The following is a 23,587-nucleotide window of genomic DNA, read 5'->3' on the forward strand; positions in this document are numbered from 1 at the left end:
TCGCGGTGGATATCGATATACCGGAAATCTTCCGTTCCGAGACGATCGCTTATCACCGATTGAAAAAGAATACATGCATAACGGGAATAACAAAAAATGTTCACGAGAAACGTTACGTCTTATCGATTCGCAGAAGTTCAGATGAATAAGAAATTCATAGGCAAATTTACGATATTTTAGTGAAGATTCTAAAATCCCTATGATAATTTCTCTTTAAATTTTTCCAAGGTGAATCGACTTTATCATCATTAAAGAATTTGTTATTAAAATACGCGCTATTAGCGAGACAAGCCGTGTACAGTGGAAAAACCTGCAGAGTGGTTTCCCGTGGGGAGACTGCAGGCGGAGGATGTTTATTAGCGCGCTCAGATTGCATCTCGCGGTAGTTTCGTGTTTATTTGTCTCAATTAATTTTTTGCAGTACTTCATTATTCCATAGTGGATGGATATTACCTTCCAGATTTACGCAAAATGTATAAAAACGGAATTCTCTGCGTGTAACGTAATAGAAGAATGTGGGAGTATGTGCTGGCTTTAACGTTTTTATGAGTGGGGTTGACTTCAAAGTAGAATCTTTTCTGACAGTGCAAGTATATTATACTTTTTGTTATATTTATTTTACGCATCCATATCCACCTTGTAACCTCCATTGAAAATAATTTCGTGGAAAAAATTGATATTTTATGTAAAAAGTAACTGTTCATGCAAGATTCCTTGCAGGATGGAGTTGCCTCAGTTTTTTTTAAATAGCCATTTTATTACCACCAACAAAATTACGAGACCATTGTACAGATTCGATGGAATATATACTTGGCCATAAATAAATAACACGCGTGAACATTTGGAATTCACTACGTGAATTTGTAGAAATGTAATTATCCTCGTGTTATACGTACGAATTATATCTCGCCGGTTGCTGCGCGAACGCAAATAGAATTGCGATCGACGAAAAGGCGGCCCCCTGGGCTTTCCCGGTTCTCAAGTTTCCATCATCCGCCCTCGCAGTAACTCGGATCACGAACTTTATCAGGTCAAAGATTTGTTTTATTCAGTGTCACGTAACCCGCCGTTTTCCCGCGTATTCCCACGCGGATCCCATAATCTGATTGGCAAGTTCCATTTCGCGAGCATATATAAAATAAATCCGCGGACCCCCTCCGCGCCATCCGTAGAAATGTGAGATATTAAAGCCCATCTGCCAAAATCAATATGCACTTTTGGATTCAATGGGCTCTGAATTTATTATTCGTTATTCCGTCATAATCATTGAATCGTACGGGCCATACGTCATTTCTGGTACAACGTTCGTGATATGCTAACAATATTTATAAATATCAGGATTGCGCTCCACTGAGTCCACATGTGTCGCGTGTCATAGCGCGTAGTCACTTCAAATCAATCGAGAACACCCCGGCGCGGCGCGGCGTAGCGAATCAGTAACCCCCGTTAATTTCATTACGCGATCACGGCTCGGAACGCTGTGGTGGAAAATTCTATGGTCGAGATCAGTTGCGTTTTCACGGTCGGGGGAGTTTCTTGGGTGCCCCTCGGGGGAAGATACGTAGCCGCTTCGGCGCACCAAAACGGGCTTCCATTAATCTCGATCCTCGATAATAAGCAGATCCGCGCCGTGAAATACGCGAGCGGCCGGCGCGATATACGGGGTCGATCGACGCGGGAAGAAAGCGCCGACCGCGAGTACGCTTCGCGGGATTACTTGCTCCTGAACTTTAATTATCGAGTGTACCCTCGACGAGGATTAATTACTCGCGAGCTGACGCGATTTCCCATTAGATCTCGCGCTTGCCACGCCATAATTCGCGGATGGCGAATTTTCTCCAAAGAGAAAATTCTATTACGAACTAACGAAGAACAAGCGAAGTCGATTATTGCGGTACTCGCGAGATGACCGGCGCGGGGAAAAGAAGGAGGTGGTCACGAGAGAAGGAATTTGTGTGGGTTACCTATTATAATTTTATTGGTTTTTATTATTGCCTCTCCTCCTCGATAAGCATTAAAAGCCGTTAAAATATAAAGACTAAAATTCCGATAAGCAAGAAGAATTTAATATCCGTCGCGCCAAATTTTCATAAAATAAAAGGAAGCCCGATATCGGCTCTTATTCATTGATTCCCAATACTTTCGATAACAGTCCATTATTATTTCGAGAACAGGATCGTGATTGCATTAGTTTCGTGGCAGAAAATTGTAGAGACACGAGATAATTGAATTATACCTCTACACTCTACTGCGTACCTGCGTATTTAGCCAAGGGGAAGAGCCACATAACGCAAAATTGAATCCTCGATATTGGCGCAGTTATGAACTTTAGTTATTCCGGTTAAATACGATAATAATGAATTATCGATTCAACATTATAATGAATTATAATGAACAGAGTTCGGCGATCGTACTGAATATATTTAAATCTGAAATGGAAATCTTAAATTTAATATTAAATTATTTATATTTATTTCTATATGTATAACATATGTATATCATGTTGCGACAACTATCCAGATAATTGTTACAAAATTCGATATTCGATACTTCACAACTCCCCGTATTATTGTTGATTAATAAAAAGTTAATCAACAGTCGCTTTAATGTACTCATGTGCTTAGAAGAAGACATATGTATTGTCTCGCCGAAACCAAATTGTCGCGGAAGCGGGAAAGGGAGTCGCGGCCGAAAAAGCAAAAGTAATTACGACTTGCTTCGAGGGCTGGCTCGTTAATTACAACTCGGCGAATAATTAATTACGCACGGTCCGATTAGATACAAAACCGTACGTGGTCGCTGCGGCGGGCGTGCCCGAAAATTGCTGGCAAGACCGTACGGTACAATTAAAGCGTTGTGCAGCGGACAAGAATAAATACACAGGAGGACGCGTTTGTGTGTGCGCGCGCGTTCTAGAGCGTGTGCATAATTGGAGCACCCGCGAGCCGCGCTTTCGGCCGCCCGCGCCGCGCCGCGCCGCGCCGAGTCGCTAATGAACGCGCGAAGACATTCTCGAACATCGTCGCTATTTTTATTTTTAAGCCGCTTTCACGGGTGTTTGCGTAAGAAAAGGAGCGAGTTAAGGAGTTTGGAAATTGGGGAGACACTTTTGCCACTCTCTTTCTTTCTCTCTGTCTGCCTCTTTCTTCGCGTGCTAAGGACTGCAAAACTAAAGAGTTAAAAAAAATCAATTATATTTACGTGTTCAATTTTTACTCTAGAATTTCAATCCAAGAGAAAGAAATAAAAAGCAATAATAAGAAAGATATAAGCGCCGCACGTCTATGATATAAGTAAGATCGTGTTATTGTAACCCTGTTTTTTTATGCTCTCCATTATCATGGCTTTGTTTTACTGACGCAAAGAATTTTAAACATGTTAAAAGGCTGAATAAAGACTGCAGATTATGCATATACTGCAGAAAAACACTTTAATAAGTACATTTTAATAAACATGATAGAGAAATATGCAGGATAAAATGCAACGTAAACGTAAAATGACTCATCTCTCGAGAACTTTGCTTATCTTTGATACACGTTTCAAGCTGCAAGAGTTCAGTTTCATTTATGTATGTAAATCTGTGTTCACACACTGTTAAATATTAAAGGATGGAATTTAAACCAATGCCTTGAGTTAAAAACATTTTATTATTAACATTTTATTATTAACTCAAGGAGTATTTAACTCAACACGAAATTTATTGTTTTAAAACAAAACAGTATTATTTTAACTCCCCATTGGTTTAGTTTAAGTTAACATTATTTTAGTTAAATTAACGACATGTTGAGTAAGTAGCGATCTATATAGGAATGGTTAAAAATGACCGAAATTGAGTATAGTTTGACACTACGAATTTAGCAGTGTAGCTTGCTATACAAATCTGGCAAATCAACCTAACAAATAGGACGGATTACTTATTCATTACTTTGGTCTTTAAAAATCTCATTATACAACCATTTTGGTAGTACGCGCAACGAATGAAAAATAATGTAACGATCAGTTAATTTAGGTAGTTAATTCAATATTTAATTATCACTTAACTATTCAGTTCTCCTCGACCGACAGGAAACTTCGTAATTCGCGTATGCATTATGAACGCGGTGGTTAATACCATGCACGTGCATCCTAACGACGTTCCCGTTTTCTCGTGCCTCGAAATTGTGAAACATAATTTAAAGCGCTCCGCAGCGATCGCCTTGCGGTCACTACTGGCCGGTCGCTACCAAAGCCGATCCTCTTTGCCGCGTGGAAACTCTCCGCGCGGAAATCTGAGCGGCCGCGAACGAGTGCGGCGCGACCCTTTTGAAATTCACGGCTTGTCGGATCTGGTGGTGACTCATTTACAACGTGGCTGGCTAATGTCACCGGCGACAGCCCGCATGCAGCGTGGCAACCGCACGCTAATGCTAATCCGCATGCAGCTGATTCGCCGCGGCGAATTGCAACGCGTGCCGCTCCCCTAAGAAATTCCAATTTATTTGGAACCGTCCTCCGGCCACCTCCACTTTTCACGTCGTCCACGAGGACTAGCCCAGACCGGGGAAGGGGGGGGGGGCACTTTAAAATTACCTGGGACCGGCCGGAAATAACCTTTGAATTATTTACTAGGAAATATTGTGGACGCACAGGACCACACGGAGGTCAGTCTGGAGCTTTCACGACCCTGTCCGCTCGAGCGCAAACGTCGGCTCGGATTTTCACGCTCTTCGGGCAATCCCTTTGCTGATTCGCGACGATGCGCGTCGCTTTTACGCATAATCTTTATTGAAAAGAGTATCCAAGATAGTCATATTTGATCACATCGCAGAAATCAACATTTCGCAACTGTCTTATTTTTTTATACGTTGCTCTGGTCTACTTGCTATTTGTTTTTTCGAGGAGCTCACCGACGAGAACTATTGGGGATTTAGATGACGATACGTTAGTCCCTCAGAGATACGGGAATTAATTGCACGTGCTCGATTTTCGAATGAAACATTCGCGGCGACTCCGTCCTCGAATTTCGCAGGTGTATTCATGGTGATCCACGGTGCACGTAGTTACCAACACTTCGCGCGTTAATCCAGTATGACTGATTTATAAGTGCCTCTTGCGCAATCAATCGACTGGAACGCCCTATTTGAAACTCGGCGCGGAAGGGCCGACCTTGTTTCCACTTCTGAATTATGTATGGGAAAGTGCTGTGTACACGTCATGAATGAAATATACGTCACCGACCAGACGTTCTATGACGATGTCGTTAATATTATCGGAGTTATACTTGACTCCCTCTAATTCGAATAATCTCTATGCGACGCGGTTATATTCGTCAAACAGTGCGGCACGGCACACGATATCCGTTCGGTATGCGGTCTAATAAAGTCTAATAAATATTTCATCAAGTAAGTATAAGAAATATTGCGCTGAATTCGGCAAAAATAGTCTCACCTGTAATAGCGTTTAATAAAAGCTTTATTCCACCGAGGGATTTCCCAGCATTTAAGGCGGCTTGAAAGCTTTCTAAAAGCACTCAGCCTAGCCTCGTTTAGTCAGATCATCTTGCCGCGTGTAAGTCCGGTGTGTTGGAAGCGTTGTTCATAATTCGATGTGCTCTCTTGCCTTATTCGTCTTGATTTTAGCGGAGCAGAAAAATCTTCCGCGCAAGGAAAGATCAGATAAAGTCCTGTAACGAGATTAATCGCTCGCGTCGTCCGAAAATCAACGGTACGGAAAGCGACGTGGAATGCGTCAGGAATATTAAATCTAATGTCATTTCAGATTAATGAGACAGACGGTATCACTGCAGATGCAAAGCGCAAACTCTGCTTAATTATCCCAAAAGCTCCTCTATGGGACAAATCGAGATTAAGCGAACTCGATTAGCCTGCTACTCTGATTATTTCATTATCCTGAGAATCGAGATGTTACGGTCACTACTCTCAACCGTGAGATTGTGTAATTCAGGTGGTTTCGTAATATTCGTGGATGAAGAGGAGCGAGACGATTTCGTAGTTCTAGAAAGTAATTTCGGTTGTCGGAACGCGAGCAGCTCTCAGCCGAAGCTGAGACGTCGCTCGATGAAGAGTTAAGTCTATGACTGTCAATCTGCGAGAGCGGCTCGAAATCGTCCTCTTTGCCTTCGCGCGAATCCTCGGTCGGAAGAGTTTGGTCCTCCGACGGCAATTTTCGTCGCGCGCGATTGTTAACAATGAGTCCGCCGACGAAGGAATTCCGGCATTCTCTCCGACCTTCTCTCCGGGAACTTCGGGCAGAACCAATATCTCTCTCACAGTGACAAATGTCATTGGGTCCTCGAACACTTCCTACCATCCCGCGGATTCCGCCAAAGTTCGGGGCCGACGGAGACGGTAAGTTCCGTCCGACGAGAGCGGCATGATTGTTCGCACATCCGCGACCGGGGAGAACGACCCGCGGTAAATAACGTCTTTCGTTTTTTGGGGAGAGAGGAGAGAGGGGTACGAGCGCAAAGCACCGGTGGAACTTTATAGCGAGGAAAATCGCTTAATTTACTCAGAATTCCACGGCGGTTCTCGAAGAAACGCGTTGCAAGATCTGACGACGGTGACGAGGCCGGCGGGGTTCGTGACTGCAAATCTTACAAAATTACGACCGCGACCCAATTTTTTACGCGGCAACCTTCTGACGCGATTCCTCTTTCATCACGTCTTTCCGAGAACGTTCTCTTGATGATTTCCTAAGAGAAAAAGTATCGAGGTCACCCGAAGTTTTTCGGTAAACAAGCCGAACTCGAGAGAATATTTCTCAATACCAACAATATTCGGCAAACTTGAAGATCTTTGACCATTGATGTTTTCTTCAAACTCGCTGATATGGATCCTCGTCGACTCGTTTTACTCTCGCACGCGTCGATCCGATTTACTCTCGATCGAAATTGATATTTTCCTCGTTAAGAACGCGGTGAGTCAACTACTCGGGAATATATTCCGCAGATATATTTCTCGTTTTTTTTTTTTAAATCAATCGAGACATCGAGGTAATAGCGCTGATGCGATGATAAAACTGGAGTTTGATGCCGATGGGCGATGCTTTATATAAGTGTCGCTCGCGACCTGAATGAGGGTCGATGCTCGCGCGGATAGAAGCACGGATAATAAATTGTTTTCCCCATTGTGCCAAATTATTTGCCATCGGCGTGTACAGAGGAGTCTTTCTACGTCCCGATTATCCATTATCTCCGCGACACGAGTTTGCCAGAGAGAATTAAATGAGAGAAAGAGAGAGAAAGAGAGGAAGGAAGGAAGGAAGGGAGGGAGCGCAACGGCATGCAGAATCGTGAAAAATGGTACAGCGCGGTATATTCTAATGCAGATTCTTTATCGTATTCTGGTACTTCGCGAACGGGCTATTCACTTCCTCTCGACGCGTAATTCCACTTTTCCGACGGCAACATGTTTATCGTGAGATGTATGCATTGTAGCTGAAGGATATTCAGGGAGTATGCAAGAGGAGCTCGGAGGTATTTTGGAGAGCTACCTCTTCCCTACCCGGTCGCCGCGCACTCCGCTATTCTTCAAATATGCATGCGAACGTGGAGTCACGGTTACTGTGGAAATGCGCGATATGAATCATTTAAGTTGTCAACCAGAAATTCAGCGAACCAAAGTAAAAATATCCTCTGTCGAAGCTTCTTCCCGCGATGGTCTGTGGGGAGAAAAAAAAGAGATAAAACGTTGGAAATGGAAATAACTCGACCAACTCGCTAACTCGTACGATTAAATGTCATCCTGGAGCAGAGCGAGTCGCGGGATTCACGTCACGCACAGGCGAGAGAACGTCTCTCGCTCGGCGATATAATGCCTAAATGCCGCGTGCAATTAAATCGCGAACGTATTTTTCGCCGCTGCGAACCTGCCTCGATCGTTAATCATTTCTGCATTATTGTATTACCGCATTGTTCAGCTTGGCGGAGAGGTAGAGGGGGAGGGGTGGCACAGGAGAGCCTTAAAACAATACTCTCCGAGAACGGAGGAGTAATCAATCTTACTTTAGCCGGGAAGTATCGTGTATATTAGTTGGTCCGCCCCGTTGCGAAATTGAACTAATTACAATTAATAACTCTCCGCTTTCTTGCGAAACACGTCCGAGAGCGTCGTCTCATTGTCATCCCCCGCCTTCTGTGATTGCAGACACCAGTTCTACCTGCACTCGCGCCTCGAGCTGGTCGAGGGTAGGCTGAAGGTCGCGGATTGGGGCTCCGTGGTCCGTCTGGTCGCCCTGATAGCGCAAGCCGACGGCGGTGATTATGATGCGCTGTCACCGCCACACGCGCTCTACTCCCAATGCTGTCACATACAACCCGCGGAGCCGTGCGAGCCAAAACCGCAAGACTTCCTGCTGCGGATAGTGCAGCAGCACAAGGAAATCAAGGTTTGTGCGCTGACAGTAGTATTAATTGTAATTTGACTCGCCACACGAAGCCGTCACACATATGAGGTGACAATCAGGAAGTTGCTAAAACTAAAGTTGTTTTATAATGATTGGAGAGAGAGAGAGAGAGAGAGAGAGAGAGAGAGAGAGAGAGAGATAAAATGAAATGAATTAAACACTACATTTTAAAAGAGATCCGTCATTTTTATTAAATATAGTAAAGAAAGAATATATATGAAAGTGTAAAAATAAATATTATAAAAGAGAGTTGACAATTCGTCTGGTTGCATAACTCATTGACATTCGTTTTCGAAATGATGATCTTTAAACTGTGCACAATAATCGAGGCTATTTTGAGAATTATGAAATACATCTTCTAATTAATCTGTGTCTTCGAAGAATTTGAGGTAAATTTTTCTCATGGAAATGATCCAAGTCGAGATCTTCTGGACATATATCATCATTTAAGTCAAATTTGCGGAGTTCTTTTGTATTTATTTTTTCAAACTCATAAATCTATACTTTTTACACTACGCGTCAAAAAAGTTGATGAGTTTTTCTGCAGTATAATGTTTGATTTATTTCATTCTGTCTATTCGTGATACTAAATGATATTAATTTAGTTTTAGCAGCTTCCTGATTGTCACCCTATATATGTGTTTTTTAAATTTTATTTTCCTTTTATCTAATAAATTTTACATGTGCCGAGCAAACTTTACGTCCTCTCGTTTTGCAGGGTTTAATAAATCTTTTCTGTCGTTCTATTTTTTTTTTAATCTGTATGTTTGAATTTAGATTTTTTTATTTGAAATGGAACACGTGTGATGGCGTTTAATAGAAAATATACAATATCTGTTGCATAGTTATATTTGTAGAGACATACGATATATTTTCCGCGGAAGGGGGGATTTTTAACAAATCTTTTTTTATGATTCACAATTTGATAACTGAATATTGCTGCATGAATATGCGTCACGCAATCTACATGAATATCACAGACATATATGAATTTTCAGGGGATGAAAGCATCGACCGCCGAATATTGGCTCTTGAAAGAGATATCAAACCTCGACGCATTTGGACAGGAAATGTTTCACAGTAAATTTGGATACAACGGAGTGTCTATGATCGGCGTTGGCCCGCACGGAATCACGGTCTACCGCAATCAGGACGAAGAGACACAAAAGTGATTATGCATTAATAATACATACATATGTATGTATGCATTTCAGATATAGACAAGAATTAATTTGCGCTCATCGTCAACAATTTTCCTACAAATTCTTTTTTAACGTTCAAGAATGATGCAGGATAACTGAGTTGAACGTCTCAAATTTTGCCGTAATACATATTTTGCCGAGCTACATTTTTATTCGTAACAAAACTAATAAATTTAGACACAGATTAAATAAAAAACTTAAACGAACGCTTTTGTACATTGATGAATCAATCCATCTAAATAACGTCGCGCTAAGTTGCATATTTATCAACGCAAAATCTCGAGTCGATTTTAATGTTGCTTGTCGGCGATAGGAGACGGCACGTACCGGCTGCTACACGTTATACCATCCGCCGAGATGATCGTTCAACAGCTGTTACTGAGAGAACTTTATTATCAATCCACGCTTAATATAAAATGACAAGGCTGTGTTTCTACATTAATAAAATCCTGAAGAAAATAATAATAATAAGTAGAAAATGTTTGCGTACGATAAGATCAATAGGGCCCTTCCAAACTTTCGCCTCATCCATTATGCAGAAGGAAGATTAACATCAAGATTTTACTTTACCTTTACCTTCATCGTGGTTCAATTTATTATACAATGTATTATGTATTGCGTTACAGTATACCATATACAGCTATACAAAGCGCCACGTCACAACGGCGGATGTTCCACTTGGTTTACCTCTCACTCGACGGCGAGGAGACGTCGCTGGACTTTAAATTAGACTCCAGCCAGTCCGCCAGTGGACTATACAGAGCGATCACGGAGAAGCACGCGTTTTACAGCTGCGAGACAGTTAGGAGCGCGGTTACCGCGCAGTTTATCCGCGATTTAAAGGTACACCCCCCCACAGCCATTTTGTATATTTGATTATTTTTTCGTCCTTTTTTACATCGACTTTTTTCTTTTGATGCGACTCTTTTTTCTCTAAGCCCTTTTATCTATTAAGTCCGAATGACGATATAATCGCACGTCGTTGCTTTCTTCCGCAGGGGACAATAATTTCCATTTTCAACGAGGACTCGACCCTGGGCAAGAAATACGTGTTCGACATCCGCAGGACCTGCCGGGAGGTATACGACAATGCACGGCGTGCGCTTTATTGCGAAGCGGCGACCATAGCTCTGCCGGAGGAGAATGAGATCCTCGATAGGCACGCTTGCGGCGAGTGCGAGAATCCTAAGTGCAAGGTGAGTGACGAATCTGTGCCGTGCTAACAATAAGATTCGTCACCAAGGGCATTCGATACAAACGATTCGTACGATTTCAGGAATCTCGAGAATGCCTGGCGAGATTGTTGGACGCTATGCTCTGCCGGATCTGCATGGACCGGAGCCTGGACACGGCCCTGTTTCCCTGCGGACACGCTGTGGCCTGTCTGGACTGCGCCCGTCGCTGCGAGCGTTGCCCGTTATGCCGGGCCGACATCGATTACTGCCGAACCATATACCTCCCGATCGAGCTGACGCACATCGACAAGCACAATCCGAAACTGCTGTCAGAGACGATCGAGCCCGTATTTAGTAAGCCGCTAACAGAGGAGATCAAAGACAAAAGAATTATAGACAGCGAGGCGTCGGTAAACAGCAACATTTGAGAGCGTCGAGTCAGACATGGACTCGGTGCGTTCGAAAGATTCTTCAGGATTGTCACTTGCCGCGCAGGGAGGGCGTATTAAGATACGAGGGTGAAACTTTTTTCTGTTTGCCCGTCGAGCGACCGACCAAATGTTTCGACATTCGTTGAGTTACATCCCGCGACGACGCTCGTTGGGTTTCATCCGATTTTTGAAAGTTTTATTTCGCGGGACGAGTTCAGCTGCGTGCAATTGCGTATTTTATTGTTTGATGTTACTTCGATTTTTCTCTGCTTTTATTCTTAATTTATCTGTTTGATTTATAAAAAAAAAGATTTATTCCTAAGATTACTATAATTATACTTTTTTTTACAGAAGTTATATTATTGTGTTAGAATGATTAAACACTTACTGCGACATTATTGTCGACATCACTTTTCTTTTTGAAATTATTTGAATTATATGAAGCATTGTTTTATGCAAATTCACGTATCTTGACACCTCGGTTGCTCCTTCAGTAAAAATTAATGAAACTATTAAGAAAATTTTTTCTTGGTTCTTTGACCAAAGAAATATGTTTTTCAGGAATAGTTAAATTAATTTTTTTAAAAGAATAATTAACAAACAGGGTGAACAGTTTGAAAATATTAAAATTGAGAAATGATTTGACGGTACTGTGATTAAAGATGATATTGTTGAGAAGGCGCAGGAGATATACAAGGGTATAGCGTAGGTAAATCCAACGGGGGAATCACGGGATTACATCATTGTGTCTACATATTCATAATGGTGTTATAAATAGTCCCTTTAATCGAACGGCCGAAGTGCTATTAGCAGCATGGATCTAACGAGAAACAGTGCTGCCGATGTGTGCGAACAAAGTTGTAATCCATATTGTACAAGATCCAAAAGCACTTGGAGTAAATTTTTATTTTCTAACTGATGATCGGACCAATTTTTTCCTTGTTATTTCATGATCTTTCTCAATGCTTCTGTGTTCCTCTTAGATAGATACGCTTCTTTTTGGTCATATGTTTACTCTGATTTAGATAACGCTCGCAGATTATACATACACATTGGGTCGAGAACTTTTATCGGAATCGGTGACCCAGCATATTTTTACTACAACATTCGTTATTCATTACATATATACGGTATCGTTCACAAAAAATAACTGCTATAATATGGCCGCTTCTACCGGATATTTCGATAAAATGAAATTGAAATCGTCTCGATATATTTACATTAATTAAGACGTTTACATACAATTTACGATGAACTTAGTATTACGTATTGCATTATCATTTTAAATAAACGGTAGATCGTAATGATAAAGGCAACGCAATGCGGACATCACATTTAGATATATATTGTGAATCTATTTTTATCACACGTAGTGAACAAGGAGAATTAAATAGGTAATCGTTGCAGAATTGTTAGTCGAAAACGATTCCCCGCGAACTGTATCTTACCCTCTTTTTTTTTTTTATTGAAGCATTCTACATATATGAAGAAGGAAACTTTATTACCGTAATATCTGTTTATATATGTATATAAGAAATGAGATAACCCGCAGCAGTAGGGTCAAATGAGTAAAAGTCATAAGTTCACCAAATGTCAAATCTGTTTTAATATACTACGCACATACGTCATTCTTCGAGTAAGTCATAATAAAAGCGAAACGAGTTAATTGCCTGTGCTTTGCACCTAAAAGATAAATCGTAGAGTAAAAAGTTAATGGCATTTTGTGTCCAAGGAAACACAAAGGAAGTTCCATTCCTGAATAAAAATAACACGCATTCTCATTTAAATCATGCATCTTGCTGATTAAAAGTTCGAAGCATTGAATCTTCTTCCTTCTTGTTTCCAATCGGTGAGAAAAATTCGATATTAGTAAAATGTGGAAAGATAGCTTCTAATGAATTATTTCTAACATCCATCAGTAGCGTTCTATGAATTGAACTTTGTATGAGTGACGAAAGTGATAGAGAGTAAAAGAGAGAGAATAAGAAAGATAAAGAATGAAAAAATAATGATCTTATAGTCATTTATCAATGCAAAGCAGACTTAGTTTGTAATTATTTATAAGAAATGATGATAGTGTGTATTTACATGCCGCTATGTTTAATGTTCAAGAGACTCCTCTTCAGTTACAGTGTAGCTTTCTTCCCATTTTGAAAAAATGCAGATTTAGTATTCTATATTATCGCGAGACACTTGACGGATTTCCAGAATATTCGTTACGGCGATATGATAGCTACATTGTATCTGCAAGATCAGAGTATTGTTTTTGAGTGATCTATTCTTTCTTTTAGATATTATTAACGCGAGCGTCAGGACGTACGTAAAAACATTAAGTTAAAATCGTGATTATGCAATTCAATGCAATCTTATAACTAGGCAACCGCTGTGCGCGCCAAAACAAAAATATTTCTGTCGTGAAATATCGCGTAACTGCCGTGATAATCTTTGGAAACGATCGATATAATTGCGATTACATTCTACGAATTATAGCGAGTCTGTGGTTGCGAATGTGGAAAACAAAATAACTTTGTACCATTATTGCGTGTCGATAGCTGTAAGATTAATAATAATGATGACAACAATAACGCTACTATTACACGTTACGAATAATAATTTCTTGTGATTTTAAATCTCTGTATAAAACGTATAAGGAAAAAATTCAAAATATTGTAGCTAATAGATATGTATGGTAGAGATGAAAATGATTCGAGAGAATGAGAGAGAAAGAAAGAAAGAGAGAGTGTGTATATTTCTAAAAGTTATCATTTGCAAAGAGTATTTTTAAAGTATTTCCAATTATTTTTTAGTATTATATCAAAATTCCACCTGATGCGCGAGACGGTAGATGCGCGCGTAACATATGAAATTACCACAACTTACGAAACGTAAATTTTAGCGTTCAATACGATGTTCCAATCTGTTGATTAAATACCGTGAAACATTCAGAGAAACCGACCCTTCTTTACTACTTCCCTTCTAAAATCCCTACAAGCAATCCCTTAGTTTTATATATTATATAAATAATTCATACGTTATATTATTCGATTATATATTATTTTATATATAATTTATTATATCATAATTTTATATATTATATTCATATGTAATAATATATGTTATTAATATGATAATATAATATGTTAATTATATTACGTTAAATAATTGTAGGCGCGTGTACCGTCGAGAAATAAAGCACGTCCTAGAATCGCACGTTTTTTCGTTTAACATTTTTGTTTCGTTGCGAAACGTCTTGGCGTTTCATAAGAGGCATGCTTGTCGCGGCATTTCTCACGCACGTTCGGTTTCCTCTATTCAGCAGATATTGTGTGTCAGCGTAAAAATTAGCATCGCGCGGTGGAACGACCGGTTCGCTTGTCGGCACGTTCGTCTTCGTAGAAAGCGGGTCCGCGTTACAGACTGCACAGTCGTCTACTCTGTTTCTTTTTTTTTCCTCTCTTATGTTTACGCGTTGCGCAAAAAAAGCAGACGTACGGAATCTCTGTCTCCGGCAGTTTCGCGGTCCATACGTCGACATTGCGATTTTCGTAATCACTCCAAATTAACAGGATAATTCGGGAGCGCTTATTGTTAGCAAGATAAAAGACAATATGCGGTTAAGAAATTAAAAAAAATTTTCAAAAATTATTATTTTTTAAATATTAATGTAGTTTTAAATAGAGGGGTTCTCTTATACTTTTGTATAAAATATTTTTTGATACCTCGAGCGAATACTTTTCGAGATATATTGAGAAAAGCAAAAAGCCCTCGAAAAAGCGCCGCTCTACATATGAGGGATGGTTTTTGGAAGCCGTAATTGGAAATTTCTAAATTCGTCTATTTGCCTCCCCTCAATTCTTACATGTGTGTAAAACTGTAGTTTCATCAAAATCAGAATTTTTGATGTCGCGATGTTCCCTTGTTGGTAAATCAGATTAAAATGGAGATATTTGCGTTTTGATAAAAAGCGATTCTCTTGAAATACTAATCAATGAGCTCTATAGTTTATTACTATCGATAATCAATCGGTAAGAGGGACAATTAATAATAGCGAAAGAACGGCGAGTGGTATTTTTATACCGTTTCGATATCGTTTACTTATTCCTTCTGTCAGACAACCATATTCTCGTACATAGTGATAAATTTGATCATCTGATTTTTAAATCATCATTATCTTCAACGCGAGTGGAACAAAAGTAGAAAATGGCCATATTAATTTTGAAGGTAGTACAAGTTTTTTTAAAGAATACGTTTTATGATTAGCCTCCCTATTAAATTCTTGTTAAGTAAATCGACTCGTCCATCTTTAGCGATAACAATTGTCAAAGTTTGCCGTCGAATGCCGATAAAGCAAAAAGACGCGCTCGAGAGAGCTCGGTTTTAATTAAAGAAAGAAAATGGCCATTAAGATAACGATAATACAAACTCACCGGCAAAGTGAGAGAGCTACGGGAGGCCTAGACCACACAGCCAGCGGATTTATTTGGTTGAAGAGATGCGACGGCGGGGCCGAGATTGGCACTTGAGGGGGCGAATGTTTTGAAGTCGAAAAATGTAAAAGTTCGAGGTACGGACAGAGTTTACGCGCAGATAAATCTCGACGCTCGACACGACGCGAGACGCGACTTGACGAAGAATTTAGCGTAAAATTCAAATCTCGTGCTAACTGCTAATTGGTCGTTGGCGGCAGTGCGGTCGCGGGCGACGCGGGCTCTCGCGGGCTCGCGGGCGCCGCGCGCTCCCATTGGCCGTCCCGGCGGCGCTGTCATATGACGAAGCTGCGTGGCATGACGGGACGGCGGATCGGGATTTTGCAACATGGCGGCGAAGTGAGGGCGAAGTCGCGGGTGCTGTGCCATCGAAAAATGTATCTTTCCTAGTCGCCCGTAGTAGCGATCCCGTCGTTACCTCGCAGTCACGCGCGACAGTCGAGATACGTGTCCGGGCGTTTGGGTGTCGTACGTCTACCGGCGTCGTTGGCGCGTGTAAATATGAGCGGGACGGCCGGCGGCAGCGCGACGACGAAGGTGACACCCCGCGGCACCGTGCGCCGCTCGAGCTCGAGCACGTATGGCAGGGACTAGGGCTCGCGATAAGGGAGCCCCGCTTTTGTCCGTGCGCGAGCGAGCCGCCAAGACAGGAGCACCAAGTAGCGACGCGATGTTGTGGCCAGCCCTGCCGAACTGTGAGAACGTGAGTGTCGTGTGCTCGGCTCGCGCGTTTCGGCCTCGGCGGCGCGGCGCGGTGGCCCCCGTGGCCCACGGCCCACACGGGCGCGAGCGGATCCCTCGATTCTCTCGACGGAGCGCGCGGCGCGGCGCGGCCCCCTCGATCGTCCGGCCCCGCGTAATTTCGGTAGCGAGAGGCGAGGATCGCGCGAGATCGCGGCGCAGCGCGGCGCGGCGCGGCGCGTCGCCCCAGCACCGTCCGCTCCGCCGTCGCGGAATCTCCAAAACGGCGGCGGTCCGAGGCGCGCGAACGCGTCGGCCGCGCGACTCGCGAGCTCGCCACCACCATTGTGTGCCCGAACACCAGCTCGCGAAGCACGTTTCGCGGATCCTCGGCTCTCGCGGCGAGCGAGAACCCGCTGTCATCGGCGGCCCGACCGCCGGCCGACGGCGCGGCCAGCCTCGTCGTCCCCGTCGGGACGCGGTCGGGGAAACCCTTCCACGCCTCTACGTCCGCATCTCGCCCGCATTCCGTTTCCCTTACTCCGCTTCCTCGCCGCTGAAAACACACACACGACTGACTCGCACGCTTCTTCCTCAACGACGATCCTTTAGCACTCGCTTACCGATGTACCGAGAAGTTTGATCTCTGGTCGGGCTCGGTAAACGTCGATGTAGCGATGCTCCAAAAATATACCGCATGCCTGCGGCGGTCTAAATGCATCGCGGATAGATACCCCGCGGTATCGTCGCGATTTTACGAATGGTTCTTTTAAACACCAGCCTGTGTTGACCGTCTCGTCACTTTGCGGGATTGTCTGTTTGCTTACCAGATGCTTGCGCACGAAATTACTGCGCTGTTCTTACACGCCGCTTACACGCTTTGACGAGTTGAGTTACGGACGATTGGCATTGAGGACATTGTGCATACGACAGAATTGAAAATCGCAAAGTTTACTTTCAAAATGTCTTCGTCGTGGCGACAGTAAATGCAATTTGTTATCAAGTAGTGCAAAGAGCAAATTGTTCAGTGAACGTAGCACAATAGGTGATTACCGCACAATTTCTGAAAGCTAAGGAACCAATTTAAACGATTCCTATTCTCTGTCTGCTTTTTTTTACAGAGAATCCTTGTCGATTGTGCTAAATCAATAGTTACGCTTAAAGCATAGTTACTTTCAGAAGTTTCGGTATCATTAAAACGAGTACTTTGTGAATTTTAAGTGCATTAATAACTGTTGCAAATCCGTTATTATTTCGTAAAATATTTAGCAATTTAATCTGTAAAATGATGTCATACCCGCACTCAGACAATCTTATTTGCATATAATATGGCGGCTTAAATGCATTTGTGTATAGTTGGCTTATAGATACACACAAAGAAACGTATTATTTCGTAATTGTGAAATCGCTAAGCCAAAATAGAAATGAATATAAATTGTACCAAAATCAAATATATACCGTGTATTTTATTTATGAATCTATTCTATATTTTCAGATATACACAAGAGATAGAAGCTCTATCAATCACTGTGATTTCTGATCGTACATGCGTGCCAAACACGAAGATATAAGAGGGCGTTAAAAAGGGATCCAATGGTTTCCTGACATGATGGAAGGCAAATTATATGTAAAGAATGAGCCGGGACTTGAGGGGCAATCGCTCACGAATGCGCAGCCCAATCCGCCCGAGGATGGCGGCGGAGCGACGATCTGCTTCATCTGTGGCGCCGTGGGCCACAGCGATCAGCATTGGTTACGAGTGAAACCAAGTCCAGGTGGTTCGCCCAAGGAGCCCTACTTTCCGTTTCTCGAGTCGCACGAGCCGCCAAGCGGCTACCGCGGCGATGGTGCCAGAAGCGGTGCTGTTAAGGCCTGCAATCTCTGTTACATACTGCTATTGCAACAGTGGGATGGCTACGAGCGGGAGAATAGATCACCCAGCGAGCGGATTTATTGGTTGAAGAGATGCGACGGCGGTCCGTTCACGGGGGCCGAGATGACACTTCAGGGCGAATATGCCGCCCAAGTTCTGGGCTTGACGAACGATCAGGTGCCGCAGCTCAGACAGGAAAGTCGGCCAGTCGGCATCTCACCCCGATTACCACCGAACTCACCCTCGCCAAGAGTAGTCGAGCAGACCAGACCTCCGTCGAATTCGGTTGCCGAGGTACCAAGGCCGCATTCTAACACGGCGGAAACGCACAGGCACTTGGAACAAGCGAGGCTCACGATGGAATCTCCCCACCATAGATTGCAGTCACCTCATCAAAGGTTACAGAGCCCACGACAGCCTGTCGAAGACGCTAGAATATCCAATGAGGCGGCATTGGATCTGAGACATGCACCTAGAACCTCACCTGCGCCACAACCCACCTTACCGCCGCCTGCAGGTTACTATTCATTAATCGCACCTCGTTAATCCATGAAACTAAGAAAAAGAGAATGTATATCTAACTTCGTATTTATTCTACTTGTTTATTTATAATGTTTGTGTACTTTTTTTTTAGTAAGGTGTTTCTGGTGATAATATTACATGATAATATTTCTGCTCATTGATAAGTAATATATATATCTATATATATATTATATATATAGACATTGTAGAGCAGGACGCGAAGAGGCGACTGTTGGGATCTTTCTAATTATTAAATTGACCGGGGGAGTTTAATTGGATCTTTATCTGAGGTCAACTTACTGGTTTTATTTCTAACTTGGAGAGAATCAAAGAATGTACTGTTCGTCATACGGTTAATTGTAGTATAATCGTTGAAGAATTTATTTCAACGAAAATGAAAAAAAAAATTAGTGACAAATATAGAATCTGAGATTCGTACTTATTGATTAGACACTTGTCTTTCGTTCTGTCTACTTAAATATCTGATGCTGATATTTTTAAATGATAAGATACAGATCACTTCTTTGCCGGTTACGATTTATTACGACTTACTGGCCATCCTTTATGAACAGAGCGACAACAGTATGCTTAGATAAAGTATAGATAAAGTATCTACGATGTGTACGACGTAGCGTGAAAATATTAAGCAGCAATCATGCTGAAGCGTTTTAATGCGCTTAATACTAAAGCAGGTCCGGAGTATGCACTTAACGAAATGGACATGAAATCACCTTAGGCAAGTGCTATCTGATAGGAGTAAAAGCTGTTTTTCATTGCTATTACGTTATCTCGCTTTAGAATGTGTACGCGGTAAATATACGAATCAGGTCATTATTTACGCTGGCCTTAGTCCTTCCGTGCACTAATGTAAACGTTTGAAAGTAAAGGTTAACAGTTTTGTAGATAAGAAGTATGTGGATGTTGTGTGGCGAAGAGTCCGTCCGATTCATTCAGCGCGCACGTCCGATCTGAGTGGCGATTCTAGACGATTTTCCTTCCGCGCACCGCGCGCGTTCGCGTTCGGGATTATTGAGCCCTCGGTGACCTCTACAATTTCGATCCGACCGAACTGATATTCATTAGTCAGCGGGTGCCCCCAACAGATAACCGGGTCATTCGAAATAGAGCTATTGAAACACTGTGTACGTCGTCGTATACGAAAGTGCGAGGAACTATCAACACTCTCCGTATTCGGATACAGCGTGGAGATAAACCCGCGACAAATACAGTTTCTAAGTGGGCCACGTGCAGCGTGACGATAATGTCGAAGGCGTGTACGATTCCCGAGACAAGTAGGATGGCCAGTTATGTCGTTGCGCGTTCGTGGATTTTACGCGACGAATGGAGCGCTCATCGACAATGAACGAACCGCGTAATCAATCGTCTGACGTTGCGATTGCAGCTATCTACAGCGGCGGATCATCATCTAGCGTCGGCACGGACATCCTGGATCTGTCAATGCCGGATAAGAACTCTGTCACAGAAGTCTGTTATGTGTGCGGGGACGAATTCAAGAGGGGATCTCTCAGTCATATCGCTGCGAAGCCACTGCCAACTCCGCCAAACCCGCCGCATTCTTCTCCCAGTCCACCGCCGTTCTTTCCATCACTGATGCTTCATCCTAGGCCGAGTAGAAGTCGACCCATGGACAGTGCTGGACGAGTGCAGGTATATTTTCCGACATACTTATTTTCTCGGTGTACTTGGTGTACATAAAATTATTTTTAATATTTCTATAGTAATTTATACTTACATACTGACCTTTTTTTTTTTAGGCCTGCTCAGCGTGCCAGAATCATCTTAACTTGCAATGGAAAGCGTACACGCGGCAAGGAGTACCGCATGGTGATAGAAATTATACGCTTCGCAAACGGCAAGCACCTGCAATGGATACAACTACGTTTATTTGCTACACTTGCGCTCTCGAGTACCCTTCATCCAGTATTAGACTTCTGTATTGCTGTCCTAATCCAGAGAAGGAGGTGTACTTTCCTTTTATTTTACATCTGAGACCTCCGACAGGAGCTAGTCCTATTAGTCCTCAGGGAATGGTGCAGGTTTGCTCCATTTGTTATAAAGCTATCCCGCAAAAGCAGCAGGTGTTTGGCGGAGAAAATCACGAGGCGCAGCCAGCCGGACAAAATGTAGATTTCCGTCAACAAGGTTAATCTTCATTAATCTCGAACAATGGTTACACTTTATTTACTAGTATTTATAGACAGTGTATAAAAAGATTAAATATTTTCGCTGCAGGTCCTTCGCCGCGGCCCTCAGTTCCAAAATCTCCAGCCAATTCAGCTGGTAGCGATATTCGCTTTAAGCCATACGACTTAAACAAGTCAACGATTGCTACAAACAAGCAACGAAGCAGTACCACCGTGAAAGCTCCCACGTCTGGGCAACGAAATTCACCTAGTAATGGTCCTGCGGAAAATGGGACTGTTGTGCTTGGCCAAAATTATAGGTGCTATATCTGTGAGAGATTGCATCCTCGCACTCTTATGGAGTGGTAAGTCCCATATAAATAACCGAGAAAATTGCAGTTAACATAATCCTATCGCGGGATATCGATAACTCAATATCTTTTATCCTTCTCAGGATATCAGGTTATTCTTTATTTTTTCAGGTTATCTACGAGCCCGGAGGGAATGAATTCACATGCTATGCATTTTCCTTGCTTGAGAGGAATGGCACGTACGTCTGAAAATGCTTGTATGGATAGTCATGGGAGGGTATTGGCATGTAGTCACTGTGTGAATCATCTTGCGCAACAGTGGGAAAGTATGGATGCTCAACGGGTTCCTTTAGAACACCGCAGGTTAGTCTACCGCAAATTACATTAGCTATTATTCTTAAATGATTTGCATATATTACGCTTAATAATACAGTAAGAAGTGTTTTGCGTGATTAAAATGGTTTTATCTATGATTATGTCTATCATTTGTACATATATTTCTATGAAGATTTGATCTTTGTAAAAGATTAATAGATTGTACAATTTCATGAACAATTTACACTGAAAGAAATTATTCTTTCTTGAAATTATCTTTGGATGTTATATTAAGAGAATTAAAAAAATGTAACTTGTGTAAAAATGTAATTTGTGATTTCTGTTAAATTCCAGGTATGATATTCCTAGTCCACATCCAAATGGTGACGTGAACCGGTCAATTGCTACGCCACCGAGCTCCAGTTCGGATCGAACGTTCGGAAGCAATCCGGGCACATCGAGCAGCTCGATTTATTGTTTCCTATGCGGTTTACACAGTGATTTAACTCTAGCAAGAGTATTGTACGGTCGTCCTCAGGGTCGAAACGCGCCATTTTTCCCGGAACTGTTGCGTCACCAGTCACCGCCGAACGCCGAGCAGCTCCGCGAGGATGGTTCCGCCCTGGTCTGCACGTTTTGTTATCATTCACTGTTGGCGCAATGGCGTCAGCATGAAACTCTTGCCGGTGGACAGCAAGTGAACGCCGTCGAGCGCCAGTATAACACCCACGACTATTGCTGTTACGTTTGTGGCATTGTGACGTACAGGAAACGGGTACGAGCGCTACCGGTGAAGGACTTCCCGTTCTTGAGGTATCACAGGGTCCCGGAGAAGAGCCTACTGTTAGAGAACGGCGATTTTGCGGTGGTGTGCTTAGACTGCTACGAGACCTTGCGTACGCAGAGTCTCGAGTACGAGAGATGGGGCCTGCCTGTTGAGAAACGAGAATACAATTGGATTGTGCAACCTCCACCGCCCGAGGACAGTCCCGACGCGGCCATAGCCAGATTACCGTCGGGCGAAAGGTCCGAGAAAGTGGTGAGTACATCATTTATGTGTTTGCACGTTGATGATATAATATGCGCGAAAATTAACGATAAAGTCTATTATATGCCAAACATAAATAGATTGCTACAGCTACGTTTCTTTATCTCCGACAGGTTCCACCGACATTAACCGTTAGGCCAGTGCGAAAGAACTGCTCACCAAAGGCACCCGATAAAAAGGCACCTGCAAAAATTCCGGAGAAGGAACAAGGTGAGTGGTAATTTAAATAAAATGTGCTTACTATGCAGTGAGTTTCGTATTATGTGTATCACATGTACGAAAATGTTTTTCGTATATGTCAATATTTTTCAACTTTTCTATTTGGGGATAAAAAAACGTAGTAAATATTACGTTATTTTACTGTCTAAATGAGACGTTTAGCGCACTTGAAGCATATTTAAAAGTATACTCAGCGAGTTTTAAACTTTTCTCGTCTTTTGCACAGCAATGCACTTAGTACTTCTTAATTAAAGGATCAACAACTCTCGGAAGGTTTTCTCTGGCATCGGTAGTTAAAGCACACTTCCGTTAGATAATACCAAGTTGACTTTTATTTAACCATACTTTTTAAATTGAAACCATTCTGCTAATCCCTTTAAACTTCTTATTTTAATAGTCTCTTTTTTTATTCGCATATTCAGTTTAAACTGCGAAATATTTAAAATGCGAAATTATAGGATTGTTAAAACTATAGTAATTTTTAAGTATTTAAGCACCACGAAAGATTTGTTCGAACATCGATATTAATATTTATTAGGATTATGTATTCTCGTTATTGTTATTTTTCGCTTAAAGATGCACTCGTAATTTTGAGATTTTAGCTGGGTGTTTATCTCTTTCTGATCGGAAACTTTCTCTCATAAAAGCTAAATGAAGCAACTCTAACGAGTTCGCTGTATCGATCGTAGTGTCCAGTATTCCCGAAATGCGAAGATTGCGATCGCATGGTTAAACACTGTTAATCTTTAAATTTAATTAGCTTATTAATGACA

At 42.3% G+C, this 23,587-nt stretch overlaps 2 protein-coding genes and 1 long non-coding RNA gene across 3 annotated transcripts in view; 2 read left to right on the forward strand and 1 right to left on the reverse strand.

Annotated features, from left to right (window-relative positions):
* Window positions 1-14,165, forward strand: part of Dnr1 (defense repressor 1) — a 147,199-nt gene extending 133,034 nt beyond the window's left edge. Inside the window, exons 3-7 of the mRNA XM_071709016.1 lie at window positions 8,148-8,388; window positions 9,405-9,574; window positions 10,235-10,451; window positions 10,607-10,804; window positions 10,885-14,165. Coding sequence (XP_071565117.1) covers window positions 8,148-8,388; window positions 9,405-9,574; window positions 10,235-10,451; window positions 10,607-10,804; window positions 10,885-11,211 — 1,153 coding nt within the window. The 3' untranslated portion in view covers window positions 11,212-14,165. The remainder of the gene's footprint in view (window positions 1-8,147; window positions 8,389-9,404; window positions 9,575-10,234; window positions 10,452-10,606; window positions 10,805-10,884) is intronic.
* LOC139774071 (uncharacterized) overlaps window positions 1-15,907 on the reverse strand; it is a 54,332-nt gene extending 38,425 nt beyond the window's left edge. Inside the window, exon 1 of the long non-coding RNA XR_011718512.1 lies at window positions 15,642-15,907. This is a non-coding gene — a long non-coding RNA (uncharacterized lncRNA). The remainder of the gene's footprint in view (window positions 1-15,641) is intronic.
* A 121-nt stretch (window positions 15,908-16,028) lies between these two features.
* The window catches only part of Px (MAP7 domain-containg protein plexus), an 85,177-nt gene continuing 77,618 nt past the window's right edge, over window positions 16,029-23,587 (forward strand). The window contains exons 1-8 of the mRNA XM_071709014.1: window positions 16,029-16,404; window positions 17,878-18,772; window positions 20,180-20,445; window positions 20,553-20,940; window positions 21,031-21,286; window positions 21,404-21,595; window positions 21,902-22,586; window positions 22,709-22,805. Of these exons, the coding sequence (XP_071565115.1) occupies window positions 17,989-18,772; window positions 20,180-20,445; window positions 20,553-20,940; window positions 21,031-21,286; window positions 21,404-21,595; window positions 21,902-22,586; window positions 22,709-22,805 (2,668 nt within the window). The 5' untranslated portion in view covers window positions 16,029-16,404; window positions 17,878-17,988. The remainder of the gene's footprint in view (window positions 16,405-17,877; window positions 18,773-20,179; window positions 20,446-20,552; window positions 20,941-21,030; window positions 21,287-21,403; window positions 21,596-21,901; window positions 22,587-22,708; window positions 22,806-23,587) is intronic.

The sequence above is a fragment of the Temnothorax nylanderi genome, unplaced genomic scaffold, assembly GCF_030848795.1.
Source record: "Temnothorax nylanderi isolate EJ_2023f unplaced genomic scaffold, tnyl_v1.0 TNYL_tig0073_pilon, whole genome shotgun sequence".
NCBI classification, from domain to species: Eukaryota; Metazoa; Arthropoda; class Insecta; order Hymenoptera; family Formicidae; genus Temnothorax; species Temnothorax nylanderi.